Raw genomic sequence first — 14,941 nt, 5'->3', positions numbered from 1 at the left:
GGAAAGAGTTTTGAGGAGCCTTAGCAAAGAAGAAAGATGGGTTGTTTTTGTAGGACCACATGAGCACCATTCCAATCTTCTTTCTTGGAGGCAGAGTTTGGCTGAGGTAGTAGAGATTGACTTAGATGATAAAGGGTTGCTTGATATGGAAGCTCTAAAGCTACAACTTGAGTTTTATAAAGATACCAATCGACCATTGTTGGGATCTTTCTCAGCTTGTAGTAATGTCACTGGTATCTATTCAGATACAAGAGCAATTGCTAAGCTTCTTCACCAATATAAAGGTTTTGCATGCTTTGATTTCGCAGCAAGGTATGCATAGTTAATTAGATTTGTCAATTGCACATTGTGTAAATACATGAACAACAATTTTATGTACACTCACAACATCTGGTAAATCATGTGAAAAAAATAGGTTAATTCAGTTGAGTAAATGATTAATTCATATCACGACAAAAAATAAGGTAAATTCTAGTATATGATTAACCACAACTTTTAACGTGATTTAAATTAATTATCTACTCAACTAGATTAACCACATTTTTGTACACGATTTGTTAGGTGGCGCATATGTACGAAGATATATCCATTAAGTTTTTTAATTATAATATTTGATAAAACAATAATGGTTTTTGTATTTAGTGGTTCGTATGTGGAGATTGACATGAGATCAAGACATATCGATGGGTATGATGCTGTGTTTCTTAGTCCACATAAATTTCTTGGAGGTCCTGACTCTCCGGGAGTGCTCCTGATGAACAAAGCTTTGTACAAGTTAAGATCTTCAACCCCATCTACTTGTGGAGGTGGAACTGTCACTTATGTCAATGGCTTCAATGAAAAGGTAAATCCCATTTCTCTAGTTGAAAATTTCAGAAAATAATATTTCAATGATAGTATAATATATGTGATCAATGTAGGACACATTATACTTGGAGAACATAGAAGAAAGGGAAAATGGGGGCACACCTCCAATAATACAAACAGTGAGAGCAGCATTAGCATTTTGGGTTAAAGAATACATTGGCTACAAAGAGATAGAAAAAAAGGAACAATTATACATTAACAAGGCACTTAAGAGGCTTGTATCAAACCCCAACATTAAGATTTTGGGTAACTTAAACGCCAAGCGACAAGCTATATTATCATTTCTCATATACTCTACCATAAATTATAGTGATGAACATGAAAGAGAAGTTAACTTGTGGCAAGAAATGGGGAACCAAAGAGGTAAGCCACTACATGGACCTTTTGTTGCAGCATTGCTTAATGATCTATTTGGTATTCAAGCTAGAGGTGGGTGTGCTTGTGCTGGACCTTATGGACATGAGTTACTCAATATCAATAAATCTCAATCACTTGCTATTAGATCAGCAGTTCAAAAGGTGAAAAATCCTTAAATTTCCTCTATATATTTTGAATAAAATTAAACATCTATTTAGTTAAGATTTAAATCAAAGTGATTATCAAATAAAATTATTATGTTGATTTTTCTTACACTAATCAGAAGTTGATTTGTTAGTTTATAGTAATAAAAAATCATTTATTTTAATCTTTTATTTCATTTACCACACTTTTTAAAATCACTTTTTTTTCTCTTCAAATGCTACTAAAATCATCTTTTCATTTTATATATTAGAAGCTAAATTTGTTTATTGTTTTGGTCCTTTTGGTACAGGGCTATATTGGAGTAAAACCTGGATGGACCCGAGTTAGTTTTCCGTATTACATGAGTGAAGAAGATTTTGAGTACATTTTGAGTGCAATAGAGTTTGTAGCTGTATATGGCCAAAGGTTCTTTCCTTTATACAGCTTTAATTTGAGAAATGGAAGCTGGACAATGAAGACACAGAAATTTGAGACATCAAACAAGGAAGACAACAACAACATTCATAATAAATTGTTGGAAACAAATATAGAGGAAATAAACACTAATATGGATGCAAGAAAAGAGTATAATGATAGAGTTAAACAAGGTGTGTTTGTGAAAAGGAACCAATCTTATTTTGATGCAGCCAAATATATTGCTAGTAGCCTCCCTAAATTCCCTCCTCAAGGTATATTGCAGGATGGCATGGATTCCAATGTCCTCTACTTTAGGGTTTGAGTTTTGAGTATGTTGTCAATACTCAATACCAAAAATTATTTATGAATATACTTGTTATACTTGTGATTTTGAGTCATTTTCCATTAGTCATTTATGTTTGAAATGGTTCACATTATTGGAATGAGTTTTATTTTTCATCCACTCTTGTATTAAAAATGAGCTATATTCTAATTGATATCCTATAAAAAAATGTTTTACTATTCACATCATTGAACCACACATTCTCATATTTATTAAGTGTAAGTTTTAAATATAGGTTTTTTTTTTTTTTTGGGAATAGAAGGTTTATATATCTTTAAACATAATTAATTTAACGCATAAAAACATAAAGTGAAAAATATGATAACTAAAAACACACTTTTAAAGATTTGTTGAAATTTAAGTGTTCTCTACTATTTAGATCATCTCCAACGGTGAATTCAACCCAAATCAACCCAAAGTTAAGTTTACTATGTCACGTCATTTTGGAACAATTCATTATTTTTATTTTAACAACTCAATATAGTTTTCATTAAATAGGACCCATTAACTATTATAAATTTATTATTATTAATAAATTAATAAAAAATATAACAATTATAATTTTATTATTATTAAATTGTGAAAGTACCGTTCCATCTTGAAAGTATCGTGATGACAGCATCGTGTTAGAACTCCAACGGTTAATTCACCAATTGAAAGTTATGTAATTACACGTAAGCGATAAATTCATTTGACTACCGTTGAAAATACTCTTAAAAAATGAATGTCACTAAATTACATAGAGAGATAAAATGAGTAATTTTTTAATTTAGTTACTAAATTATTACGTTCTCCTATTTATTTCATAAATTATAGAAATATTATAAATAATTCATAACTATCATCAATCAATCAAGTTACTTTTTTATTTATTATTCTTTCATATCTTTGTAACCAAAAAAATATTTTAAAATCAATTGATTAAGAGACTGATAAACTTTCTTTCACTTGTTTTTTTGACGTGAGACTTTAGTTCGATTATTTTTGTATTTTTATCTATATTTTGGGACGAATTCTAGAAGAAAAAAGAACCACTTCCGTTTATGAAAAAATGGTATTCCAATTTCCACCTCCCACGCACGCGACTCGGTGTGCGCAACTTACAGTTATGCGCATATTAGAAGCATTCATTTTTTTTGGTTGGTTCAATATATTCAAATTTATTTATTTTATTTATATTTCCAATTTTCATGTTTAATGTACTCGAACTCGAACATCACCTTTTGTCGTCTTCCTCACTCTGAAAAAAGTAACAACGACCACCGTTGCCGCCGTAATCACCTCCCCAATTTGAAGAAGCTGTTAAGATCCACCTTCAACTCCACGCTCTCCTACCGTTTTCAAGAATCAGGTTCACGTCTTCATCGCGTTCGCATAATTCGTGTACCTTCGCTTCCTCCAATTCAATTTCGCGTTGCAATTTCGGTGGAAAATTCCTCAATTACTTCACCTGTTGCTTAAGTTTCCTGTTCCTCAGGAATTAAACACAGTGAATTGTTGCTCTTTTATTTTATTCGCCGTTGCAAGGGTTCCTGCTCAAAATATTGGTGCTCGAGTTTTTCTGTAACTTCAAGACGCTCGAATCAGACAATTGATGATATTGGTAATATAGATTTGTGTGAGAATTAGGGTTTTCGGATAGGGTTTTATAAGGTTTATTTGGGAAAGGTATCATTAGAATGGTTTAGTTCTTTTGAATTTGATACAATTGAAATTAGGGTATAGCTTTGATGATAGTAGATTGAGGATGGTGCGTCTTTTAGGATTCGTTCGTGGTTATGCAGATGAACCCAGGGAAATTGAGCCAAAGTCAAACCTGACCAGTGACTCTAGTGAAAATGGATGGCTTATTAGGTTCTTTGATTCGGCATTCTTCTGTGAGTGGATTGCTGTTAGCTACTTGTACAAGCATGATCATGCCGGGGTGCGTGATTATCTTTGTAATAGAATGTACACTCTTCCCTTGCAAGGGCTTGAGAGTTATTTGTTTCAAATATGTTACATGATGATACACAAGCCTAGTCCATCGTTGGATAAGTTTGTGATAGATATGTGCTCGAAGTCACTTAAGATTGCTCTGAAGGTGCATTGGTTCTTGATGGCTGAGCTTGAGGACTCTGATGATAATGAAGGGATTAGTAGGATTCAGGAGAAGTGTCAGATTGCTGCTACCTTGATGGGTGAATGGCCGCCTCTCATAAGGCCTCAAACTGAACCTCCGAGTCCTCGAGGCAAGAGTCAAGTTTTGAATAGGTTGCTTTCGTCTAAAAATCGTTTATTGTCATTAACAACCTCACCGCCAAGTCAGAAGTCTTTGTCGTTTTCACCTTCCCCAGGGAATGATGCGCAAGAGGATGGAAATCCGATGTCTCCTGATGAGAACAGGATATTTAAGAAGTTTATGCCAAGTCCAAAGGTTAGAGATGCTTTGCTTTTTAGAAAATCGGCAGATAAAGATGACGGCGATTCTGAAAAGGATGGGTTTTTCAAAAGGCTTTTAAGAGATAGCAAAGGTGATGACGAGCTTGGCCAAAAAATTCGTGATGCATTTCATTTTCGGAAGTCGTCCGATAAAGATGCCTTAGACACTGAAAAAGTCAATTTCTTCAAAAGATTTTTAAGAGAGAGTAGGGACAGTAGAGGTGATGATGAAGACTCTGAAAAGGATGGTTTCTTTCAAAGGATCTTAAGGGACAGTAGAAGTGAAGACGATGATGTGACCTCAAGTTCAGAAGGATTTTTTAAGAAGTTGTTTCGGGATAGTAAGAATGATTCTGAGGACAAAATAGATACAAAAACAGTGGAAGATGAAGAGAAAGATGGATTTTTCCGAAAGTTTTTCCGGGAGAAATTCGAAGATAGGAAGGATGGGCGCGATAGAAATGACAACAGAGATGTTGCTGACGAAGAGGATGAAAAAGAAGGGTTTTTCCGTAAATTCTTCAAGGATAAGTTTGAGGACAAAAAAGACACAAATGATAAAATTGAAGAGGTTACTGCCAATGGTGAGGAAGAAGAGCCTTCTGAGTTTTCCTTGTTCAAAAGACTATTCCGAGTGCACCCTGAAGACAGCAAAAGTAGTCCAGCCAATGAAATTAGTAATAATGGTGGCTTATTTCAAAGTAGTCCTGGTACAGAAAACTTTTTTCGTAAATTGTTCAAAGACCGTGACCGTTCAATTGAAGATTCGGAGCTATTGGGATCCAAAAGACAGAAAGAGGTATGCTGAATGTATTAAATGATTTGGTTTAGTTCTATTATGGAATTTGGATTGTAAACTGAAAAGTATGAATTGGACCAATAGATACAGACACTTCATTATTTTCCTCCTTAATCATAAAAGTCGCTTAATGTCCCTCCGTGATTTTTCGAATAGCAAATATGTTATACAGTATCCGTTGACCTTGCTTATGTTCTTGTAACAGCCACTGGAACGGTTACCTGCACCTCTCCCCCTAAAAAAACTCCAAAATGTTCATTTTTTAATTTTAAATATATATAATATATAATTTGGGTCCTTATAAGAATTTTCAATTTTTTGCCAAGACTTACAAAGCTTTTTATATTTTGGCCCTTCATTAGTTTATTGTTTATGTCAAGTCCTACATCAATTAGAGAAATGACCTAGGCAATGCTTATAAGCTTGTGCAATCCTCACCTTACTTTCCAATTTTGTGGAGTTGAATTAGACCTAAAATCGAATATGGTAAAAGAGCATATCCTAGTTCTGTTATTGGCCAAGATCTCTGTTATTCCACTTGCATTTGTCCATGAAGGAGTGTGTTGAGATCCTTGTTGTCCACACTCCTGATGTTCAGTCCTTGGCGTGGGTTGAGTGCCGCACATCAATTGGAGGTATGACTAATATAGTGTTTAGAAGCCTTGGACAGTTCTCACCTTATTACAAGTTAGTTCTGTAGGGTTAATTTAGGTCCGAAACCTAAGAGTTTAAGTCACAACCTTTCTTTGAATTCCACAATGAACATTAGAATGCTTGAGTTCCTAGACATGCAGCGAAGATAGTCTTGTATTATCACTTAATTTGGTCTCATTGCAACCGGGTATTATTATTGGGAAACATCAGTTGGGTTCAACATAGCCAAAGTGCACGTCCCTATTCATATCTAACATCAAAACCAACTTTTTTCCTGTGGTTAACTGCATGATGTAGCAGTGATCCCCAGCTGGCTCCCTTATCAAGTAAAAACTCGTGGATTGCCAGATTTGTCTTATTGAATCAACATATATTTCTCTAGCATTAGGAATGCCTTTTACTTATCCATGTTAGTTTCAATTATTGTACTTTTTATGAAATGATAAGTGTTTTGTTAGTGGTTTATAAAATCCATTCATGAACTTCCACCTAATAACAAGTTTTTAGGAGAGCTGGCCTTGACATGGTGTTAGAGCCTTAATGATCAAGTGGTTAAGAGTTCAATCCTCCTGCTCCGTTAATTACACAAAGTTGAATTTCAGCACATTGTAATAATGGGCCTCAGCATTTAAGTACTTTTGTGTTTGCGTGGGTGTGGTAGATGTAGTGAAGCCATTCATGAGCGTTCACCTAAATAATTTAATGCGAAGCTTTTATTCAAGGTGTCTTTGAGAGTTAATTCACAAATATGTGGTACATTTCTTAAGAAATCAATTTAAATAAATGGTGGTATAATCCTAAATTTATGATTTATTGCTTGCATGTTAGCATAGCATTGGAAATAGCTCATATTTGTGACGTCTCTGATTCTAGTTGTAGGTCGGACTTCAGGGAAAAATACTGCAAGTGTTAATACATCCTGCCTTATGCTTTCTAGTTTTTTATATTTAAGCAAGTGCAATTTTCAGTATTCCATTTAGTTCTGACACATTTCGGGGTATCTGATTACTTTTGCAGAAGCATCCTGGGTCCCCAAAGCAGCAAAGTGAAAAATCAATCACAAAGCCCCCGTTACCGATCAATCCATCTCAGTTCCGGAAAGGGGCTTACCATGACTCATTGGAATTTGTGCAGTCATTATGCGACACATCATATGGGTTAGTGGATGTGTTTCCAATTGAAGGTCGCAAAAGTGCTCTTCATGAGGTCATTTCCTGGAATTTTCCTTTTTTGATGCTTTCTTCATCTATTTGACTGATGTTATCAACAAAAATCTATTGAATTCCATATTTGTGTTTCTGACACCTTTGTATTTCTTATATTTCTAGTCGCTTAGAGAGATCAATATACATGTAACAGAGGTTCAAAACACTGGAGGTATGTCTTGACTTCTATCCATATTATCTGAATGATGTTTAGTTTTGGCTTTGAATTTCTCTACTTCTTTGTATATTTCAAATGAGCAGGTTAATTTTTTTTAGAAGTGTGGTCTGGAATTTTTCAGTAGCAATAGTGCCACATTTATTGGTTTAGTCTCAGGCTTTATATCTATATTTTCCTGTTCCTTTCAATGTATAACACAATAAAAAACATGTTGTTAAGCGGCAGTTTTTTCTCCTGAAGAAATGGTAAAATTTCCCAATTCCAATGCATGTGTATTTTCTTCTTCCGTTGGAGGTATGACAAAATAACGGCTTATTTTTCAAGAAGCAGAACTTTTTATGCAGATAAAATGATGAAATTTCCCAGACACCTGTCGGTGATGCAGTTTTTCACTTATCTAGGAATTATGTTTAAAACTACTTATTTGGTTTTTACTGGCAGTCCATTTACTGTAAACATGTATCCTTTTTTATGTTTGCCGATCAAGTTCCACTTTTCCATTGATTATGATTTGTGGATCTCTTGCTTCTATATGAATCTTGCCCGTCATATATTTCTAGGAGTCTGTTTTCCGCTGGGAAAGGGCATGTATCGTGTGCTTCATATACCAGTAGATGAAGCTGTTCTCTTGAATTCTAGGGAGAAGGCACCGTACATGATCTGCTTAGAAGTTTTGAGATGTGAAATGCCAAGGTATAATTTGGATAATATTCATTGGTATTGTGAAGAGTTAGTAGTTTGTAAAATGAGAAACACATTATTGATATTTTCCTTGTGCATGTTTTTTGTTATAGTAATTTCAAGGAGACATCCAGTTCTCAGAAGCTTTCTCAAGGTGGAATTCCTTTGGCAAATGGAGATGCTTTCTTGCAAAAACCACCCCCTTGGGCATATCCATTACGGACAGCACAAGAGGTTTACCGTAATAGCAATGATAGGATGTCCAGATCAACTGCTGAGGCAATTGACCAGGCAATGACTCATGTATCTCAGCCTAAAACAAAATTTGTTAGCTTGAATCTTTCGGTGGAAACATGCTATAATGGTCAGGCAGGGAAGACTTATAGAGAGGGTGTATGTGAAGCAGTAGGAGCCAAACATGACAGTGATCTGGAATGGGTACAAATAGTATTGACAGCTGATCCTGGGGTTAGACTGGAAGATATTGAGGATCAAGCACCACCTCGGAAGAAGGAACATCGTCGTGTTCCAAGTACAGTGGCAATAGAAGAAGTAAAGGTAATAAAGTACACTGTTTCAATGCATATGCATTCATATCTGGTTGTTGGTACAATAGAGGCTTGATAGATCTTTTGATATGTGGCTAACTAATTGAATGGACGAATATATGAATACTGGTATTAATACACTGCGCTGAGGATTAACTTCCTGCAAATGCGGTTATACTTATACAAAGATAAGAAATACAAACTGCTGCTCACAGGAAAGTTACAAACTAATCAATCTTCTAGGAATTAGAGAGCTTAGTCTCTCCCAAGCCTAAAACCAACATAAAAAACTGAATGGCAAGCCTACTGCCATGCTTATTCTATTTAATTAAATTAGATTGGGCCTTGTGTATTGGGATTGCACCTCACATGCACATTCTTGATAAGAGGTTTACTAACAATGCTTTATGAACATTGCACCTTTAAATGTACTGGTTAACTTCTCAGATGTTTCATGCAAGATTTGTAATGTTATACTCTTTATGAGCATGCAGCAATTTAGAATATAATTGCTTTTGTGGCGATCTTATTACTGGTAAATGGAAGATTTAAGATATATTGTGTCATGGATCATATAATGTGATAGCATATACAATAAGATGAACATAGGATAACGATATTACCCAATAGTGTGTTTTAGCAAAAAACCTTCAACACCATGACATTTAATTTAATAATATAAGCCAATGTTGGTACAATTTGGGGTTATATCGAGTTGCATATTTATCTCTCATGCCTTTGTTAGGCACTTACCAGTTAACGTTGAAATTTACTTTTGTTCATTATGGTTACAATAAGGAAACAAATAATCACTGCTGAATGAATAAACTTATTGGACAAAATAACTACTGTGCTCTTATTTTCCCCCTCATTGTAATTATATATAAAAATGGTTTCTTAATTTGAACCTTATTTTTATTGTCAACACTTGAACATTTGGTAGGCTGCCGCAGCAAAAGGGGAAGCGCCGCTCGGACTCCCTTTGAAAGGTGCTGGCCAAGACTCATCAGATGCACAACCGATGGTAAGACGTAATTATTAAAGTTTGTTTTTACTTGGCCTTAAGATTGCAGAGTTGTAGTATGACATAATTCCTCCTAACAGGCTAATGGAATTACTCCTAAGGCCAGTGATGCTTTGTCTGGTGAACTTTGGGATGCAAAGAAAGAAAGGGTACGCAAGGATTCGATATATGGGAAGTTACCTGGTTGGGACTTGCGATCGGTAAGCATGTATTTTTAAGCACAAGAAATGTCTTTATATGTAGTTAGTTACCTGTTTTGGAAATTCAATAATTTATGAACTCAATGATATATACATAAAAATGGTACTCCCTCCAGTCCTTTCTATAAAAGACAATCGGGTCAACAAAAATTGATGTATTTGATCTATAATAATGACCTAACTGTCTTTAATAAAAAGAACTGGAAGTAGTATTGTTTATGAATTCACATATGGTATTTATGCAGTATCTAGAAAAAAAGCAGTTTCTTGTGTCAAAAGCTCCACTATCATGTCGTTTTTTTTTTGTTTATGATTATTAATATGACTCAATAAAGAATGGTTGGCTTATGTTCTATATTAGCTATTTGTTGTTTCTGTTTCAAAATATGTGCTTCATATTGAAATTCTTATGAGCATGTTGGTGCAATTTTCCCTTTTTAACATAGGTTATTGTGAAGAGTGGAGATGATTGCAGGCAAGAGCATCTGGCTGTTCAACTTATTTCTCACTTCTATGGTAGGTGGTGTTTCAAATCTTTTGTTTTGTTTCATCATGTGCAGAAATTAACCATTTCTTCCATTGGTGTTCCTTATGTTGCAAAAAAGTTTCTCCCTATAAAGTCTTCATGGTTGATTTGGTTTCCCTGGCATTTACTTTTATTCCTCTCAAAACATGTAATACCTTGAGGTGGACTTCCTATTTGCAATGAATCATGGATTGTCCATTTTTTATACACTTCAATGGACCGTTTTCCTTTCTTCTTGAATAACAGTCCTCTTCCTGGACTTGCCTTCAGTACCAAAAAAACTCTATTCACTGTTTGTAAATGTCACTGTTAGGATCCTTTCTTTTAGCAAGAAAGAATTCCTAATAAACTTAACAACTAAACTAACCCCTAATAACTTCTTAACTTCAATCCTAACAAACTTCCCTTTATTCTAGGACCTAACAGTCACTCCCGTTGATCATGCATAAATTGACTTGCCACACTAACTACAGAGCAATGTCTGACCTGGTGCCGGCTAGATAAATGAATTTTTCCACAAGCCTCTTGTACTGGGTCTTCTCTACTTTTGGGCTCTCATTATTTCCCATTCTGTGAAGTTGTTCTACTCCACAATGATAAAGGAAAGATCAAATCATTTTTATTATGTCAACACTCTGAATAAGAATGCATGTGTAATATCTCAATATAAGTTTCATTGTGGATTTGTAAATCTACATTGTTGCAGTTTTAAATGCAGTAGTTGCAAATTGAAGTGGAATTTTGTGCCAAAGCATGAATGCAATTGTCTAGTAAACAAATTTTATTTCATAAACCTAAGAGTTGTTGACATTAGTTGATTTGGCTCTCGACTCGTTTTATTATGTTCTGATGCACATGTAAACCAGGATGCAGAAGTGTCTGTGCTTCAATACCTGTTACTTAAAATAATTGGGTTTTGAAACTTTTTTTATGCTAGATATTTTCCAAGAAGCTGGTCTACCCCTTTGGCTTCGCCCTTATGAAGTTTTGTGTACCTCTTCTTATACAGCTCTCATTGAAACAATTCCAGATACGGTAATTTTGTGATCACACATTTCAAATATATTGCAGTGTCGACGGTTTTGCCTATGTTAATAAAAACATTAATGCTTTCTAGGCTTCCCTTCATTCAATCAAAAGCAGATATCCCAACATCTCAAGTTTACGTGAATTCTTCAATGCTAAATATGAAGAAAATTCTCCAAGTTTTAAACTTGCCCAGGTAATTTAGAGATGCAGATACAATTGATCTATTCATTGACTGAACTTGTTCATCTTAGACTGTGTAGTGACTTCTTGATTGGAGATTCTTTCTGCTTGTATATATTATGTTTAGATTTATATGTCCCTCCCCCTTTCCGATTTGGATAATCTAATTTCATATTTTGTTGAGTGGACAGCCAATAAATTTTCCATTTGTTTTGCCCCTATTTATCTAATTGATCCCTAACTAAAGGACTAACTTTTGTTCCTGTTCTGCCCTAACAGTATCGAATTTTCATCTAAACAAAATCAAACAAAGATTTGTCTACTGACACAATCAAGTAAAGGAAAATGTATCATTAATTTTTTATTTATTATCTAATGCATTAGTCACTACTCCATTTAAGGATCACCCAATAGCTTTTAACACTTGCTTCGGATTTAATCCCCAATTCAATCTCTTTTATAACTTAATCTTACTAGCCTTTATATTAAATTCACCTCTCTCCTTAAAATATTAAAATGCGATTGCATAATCATAAAAATTGAAATAATACTTTATGATCAACTTAAATGGTACAAAAATTTATGGGATGCACACACTATGGTGGGTCTCAAATGAGTTTCAAACCATTTTATATATTACTTTGGCATATTTCTGTGCCATTTTATGTATTTCTCATCTGCTGTTCAAGTCAATGTGCTGGTAAATTTAAATTATTAAGCAGTGGCTCCTCGGCATCCCTTTATGCACTGTACTAGGGTTGATTTGTTTCTTAGGTACCGACTTCCACTTGCAAGTTACAACATTTAGTTCTGATTGCTCTTTATTTTCTCTCTATCCCCGTCCTTTTTATGGCAGAACATTTTTGTTTCATTTGTTACAGTGTTTTAATTTAAAGGGATATTTCATAGGTTTACTAATTTTAACTTGTGTGATGAAGAACATATTGGTTTATGTTAAAATTGAGAAGATTTCATTTCGCTAATTCTGTTTTACTTTCATAATTTGGTTACTTTCTTTGTCTCAGAGGAACTTTGTTGAGAGTATGGCGGGATATTCCCTGGTGTGCTACTTTCTGCAAGTGAGGAACTTTATCATTGGTGCTTTATATTTTGATTGATAACATTATGCTCTTTTATTATTTTTTGAATGCTTTGCATTTTTCCCACTTTCTCTTTTTCCTTTGTTGTCATCAAGGTAAAGGATAGGCATAATGGGAACCTCCTATTGGACGAAGAAGGTCATATCATACATATTGATTTTGGCTTTATGCTTTCCAAATCACCTGGTGGGGTTAATTTTGAAAGTGCACCTTTTAAACTAACACGCGAGCTTCTTGAGGTAACATGGATTATTTCCTTTTTATTCACCCTGTTTCAAGTTTCCGTATAATGATCACTTTAATGCGATTATGCTAGGTTATGGATTCTGATGCCGAGGGAGTGCCAAGCGAGTTCTTTGATTATTTTAAGGTGCTGATAAAAACTTCATGATCTTTCCTTAAGAGATTGTAGATGACATGTGCTATTCTAAGCTCTAAATTTGTCATGTTGCTTTGTCCCTGCAATCCAGGTTTTATGCATTCAAGGCTTCCTCACTTGCCGCAAGCATGCTGAGCGTATTATTCTTCTTGTTGAGATGTTGCAGGTAATATGAATGTTGGTTACCTTTGGTTGTATTTTTATCTAATACTTATTCTGGCTGTGTTCTTCGTCTTGTATGATCTTTACTTCCAGCTACTCAGAACAATATGATGGATAGCCAAGATTATGCTTTTCTTAGAAAGCAACCTTGCAAATGTCAAATGACTGAAAGTATCCCATTGGTTTTGCATTGATCATGCTGTCCTTCCTACATTGTGCTGTATGATATTTTCGGACTATTGGATGCTCACATTTTTGTGCAAACAGCTGCTAGCTAACATAATTCTTGTTGAGAAAATGCAAAAGAAGAGATCATACGAGGATCCATGTCTTAAACAATGGAACTCACTTACACACACACATTGAACACATATTCACATTGAATACAAAGATTAATGTACCTTGTTTACTATACTTATATGATATTGTATGATATGGACTATAACTATCCAATTTGCATAAACATTCCCCTCAAGCTGGCAAAATTACCACATGTTTCACTTATTTTATCTTTTGAAAATCTCGTTTGTTTCTTGTGCATATATTATTGGATTTTCCCTGAACCTTTTCTTTTTATGGCTGTATCGGTATCAGGATTCAGATTTCCCATGCTTTAAAGGTGGTATACGGACAATACAGAACTTACGAAAGCGATTCCATCTCAGTTTAACAGAAGAGGTTCCAATATTACCGTTGAGTCTTCTTAACAGCAAAACGTTTTGGATTTGATTGTGATCATATTGTTTTTGTTTTTTGTTTTTTGCAGCAATGTGTCTCCTTGGTGCTTTCTCTTATTAGCAGTAGCCTGGATGCTTGGAGAACACGGCAGTATGATTATTATCAGAGAGTTTTGAATGGAATATTGTGAGATAATTTGTCACTCGTGATAACTTGGTTGTTCCATTTTGGTCAAGCTTGCACGATGAATGCTCGGCAATCATCATTACATTTATAGTGGGAGTGGTTTGTTCAATATGGAGTTGCTTAAGTGTTAGAGGGAGGGAAGGGTTAATAGGTGGTCGCATGTTGCCTCATTTTCTCCCAGTTCAAAGATTCTAACTTTCCTAAAAACATAGACCAGGTTAAATTTAGTGAAGCCCGGTCGTTTTCATATCCCCCTCGTTCCATGTAGAATGGAGCTCTGCTGCTTGGAGAAGTTGCGTTTGCCTCCTACTGCTGATAATGCAGTGTACAGTGATTTTTAATGTGACAGATCACATTTAAATTGGAAGTGGAGATGGGCACTGGGTAAACTGACTGATTCATCTACGGTGTGCTGAAATTGTTGAACAGATACCGACCATGTACAATTTGAATGTCGGTATGGAGCGAATCATGGGCAGACTATCTGTGTTGGTCAACTGCCCTCTGTAATTTATTCTTGATCACAGCAGTTCAGTGGTGTCTATCTTCCCAGAGGTGTTACTTCAATACTTTACCATGGAGAATTGTGACCAAAATTCTTCAATGATGTGTGATCGTATCCTGTGTAATTGATCCTGTTGTTTACTTTCATGGTGAAAACTTGTTTCACCTTCATATCTGTCTGTAAAATATTTAAGGTTTGATGGCATTGTTTCTGTATCACAGTTTTACTTATCCTGTTGGGTTGAAAATTATGTGCATTGAACCAAGTCAAATCTGGCGTTGGGGTTAAAATAATTTCTTGATGTTTACAAACTCATGCTTGAATGAACTTCGCTATGTAAACAGTTTGCAAAAGCAAC

General features: G+C 34.8%; 2 protein-coding genes across 4 annotated transcripts in view; both read left to right on the top strand.

The window, feature by feature from the left end:
* Positions 1-2,244, top strand: part of LOC101492897 (uncharacterized) — a 3,168-nt gene extending 924 nt beyond the window's left edge. The window contains exons 3-6 of the mRNA XM_073369932.1: positions 6-312; positions 643-844; positions 921-1,385; positions 1,679-2,244. Coding sequence (XP_073226033.1) covers positions 6-312; positions 643-844; positions 921-1,385; positions 1,679-2,107 — 1,403 coding nt within the window. The 3' untranslated portion in view covers positions 2,108-2,244. The remainder of the gene's footprint in view (positions 1-5; positions 313-642; positions 845-920; positions 1,386-1,678) is intronic.
* A 1,048-nt stretch (positions 2,245-3,292) lies between these two features.
* Positions 3,293-14,813, top strand: LOC101492567 (phosphatidylinositol 4-kinase beta 1-like). 3 transcript variants are annotated; one of them, XM_004503886.4, is made up of 16 exons: positions 3,295-5,348; positions 7,020-7,208; positions 7,331-7,379; positions 7,946-8,078; positions 8,180-8,624; positions 9,558-9,638; positions 9,719-9,838; positions 10,285-10,354; positions 11,302-11,399; positions 11,482-11,586; positions 12,599-12,652; positions 12,769-12,912; positions 12,990-13,043; positions 13,144-13,218; positions 13,809-13,892; positions 13,981-14,813. In XM_004503886.4, the coding sequence occupies exons 1-16, from the start codon at positions 3,876-3,878 to the stop codon at positions 14,080-14,082; spliced, it is 3,276 nt and encodes a 1,091-aa protein (XP_004503943.1). In that variant the 5' UTR covers positions 3,295-3,875; the 3' UTR covers positions 14,083-14,813. The 3 variants fall into 3 exon arrangements, with proteins under 3 accessions (XP_027191756.1, XP_027191755.1, XP_004503943.1); XM_027335955.2 differs by lacking the exons at positions 11,302-11,399; positions 11,482-11,586; positions 12,599-12,652; ... (3 more) ...; positions 13,809-13,892; positions 13,981-14,813 and adding an exon at positions 10,791-11,269 and having other exon boundaries at positions 3,293-5,348; XM_027335954.2 differs by lacking the exons at positions 11,302-11,399; positions 11,482-11,586; positions 12,599-12,652; ... (3 more) ...; positions 13,809-13,892; positions 13,981-14,813 and adding an exon at positions 10,781-11,269 and having other exon boundaries at positions 3,293-5,348.
* Positions 14,814-14,941: the final 128 nt, after the last annotated feature.

Source organism: Cicer arietinum, chromosome 6, assembly GCF_000331145.2.
Source record: "Cicer arietinum cultivar CDC Frontier isolate Library 1 chromosome 6, Cicar.CDCFrontier_v2.0, whole genome shotgun sequence".
Classification (NCBI taxonomy): domain Eukaryota; kingdom Viridiplantae; phylum Streptophyta; class Magnoliopsida; order Fabales; family Fabaceae; genus Cicer; species Cicer arietinum.
Note: the sequence above shows the minus strand (reverse complement) of the source record. Positions and strands in the feature narration are given on the sequence as shown.

Bases quoted from the DNA above. Each gene is read 5' to 3' on its own strand.
- LOC101492567 (XM_004503886.4), top strand. From the start codon at position 3,876: ATGGTGCGTCTTTTAGGATTCGTTCGTGGTTATGCAGATGAACCCAGG. The intron at 12,653-12,768 runs GTGAGGAACTTT...GTTGTCATCAAG, and splicing joins TGGTGTGCTACTTTCTGCAA to GTAAAGGATAGGCATAATGG. The intron at 13,044-13,143 runs GTGCTGATAAAA...CCTGCAATCCAG, and splicing joins AGTTCTTTGATTATTTTAAG to GTTTTATGCATTCAAGGCTT.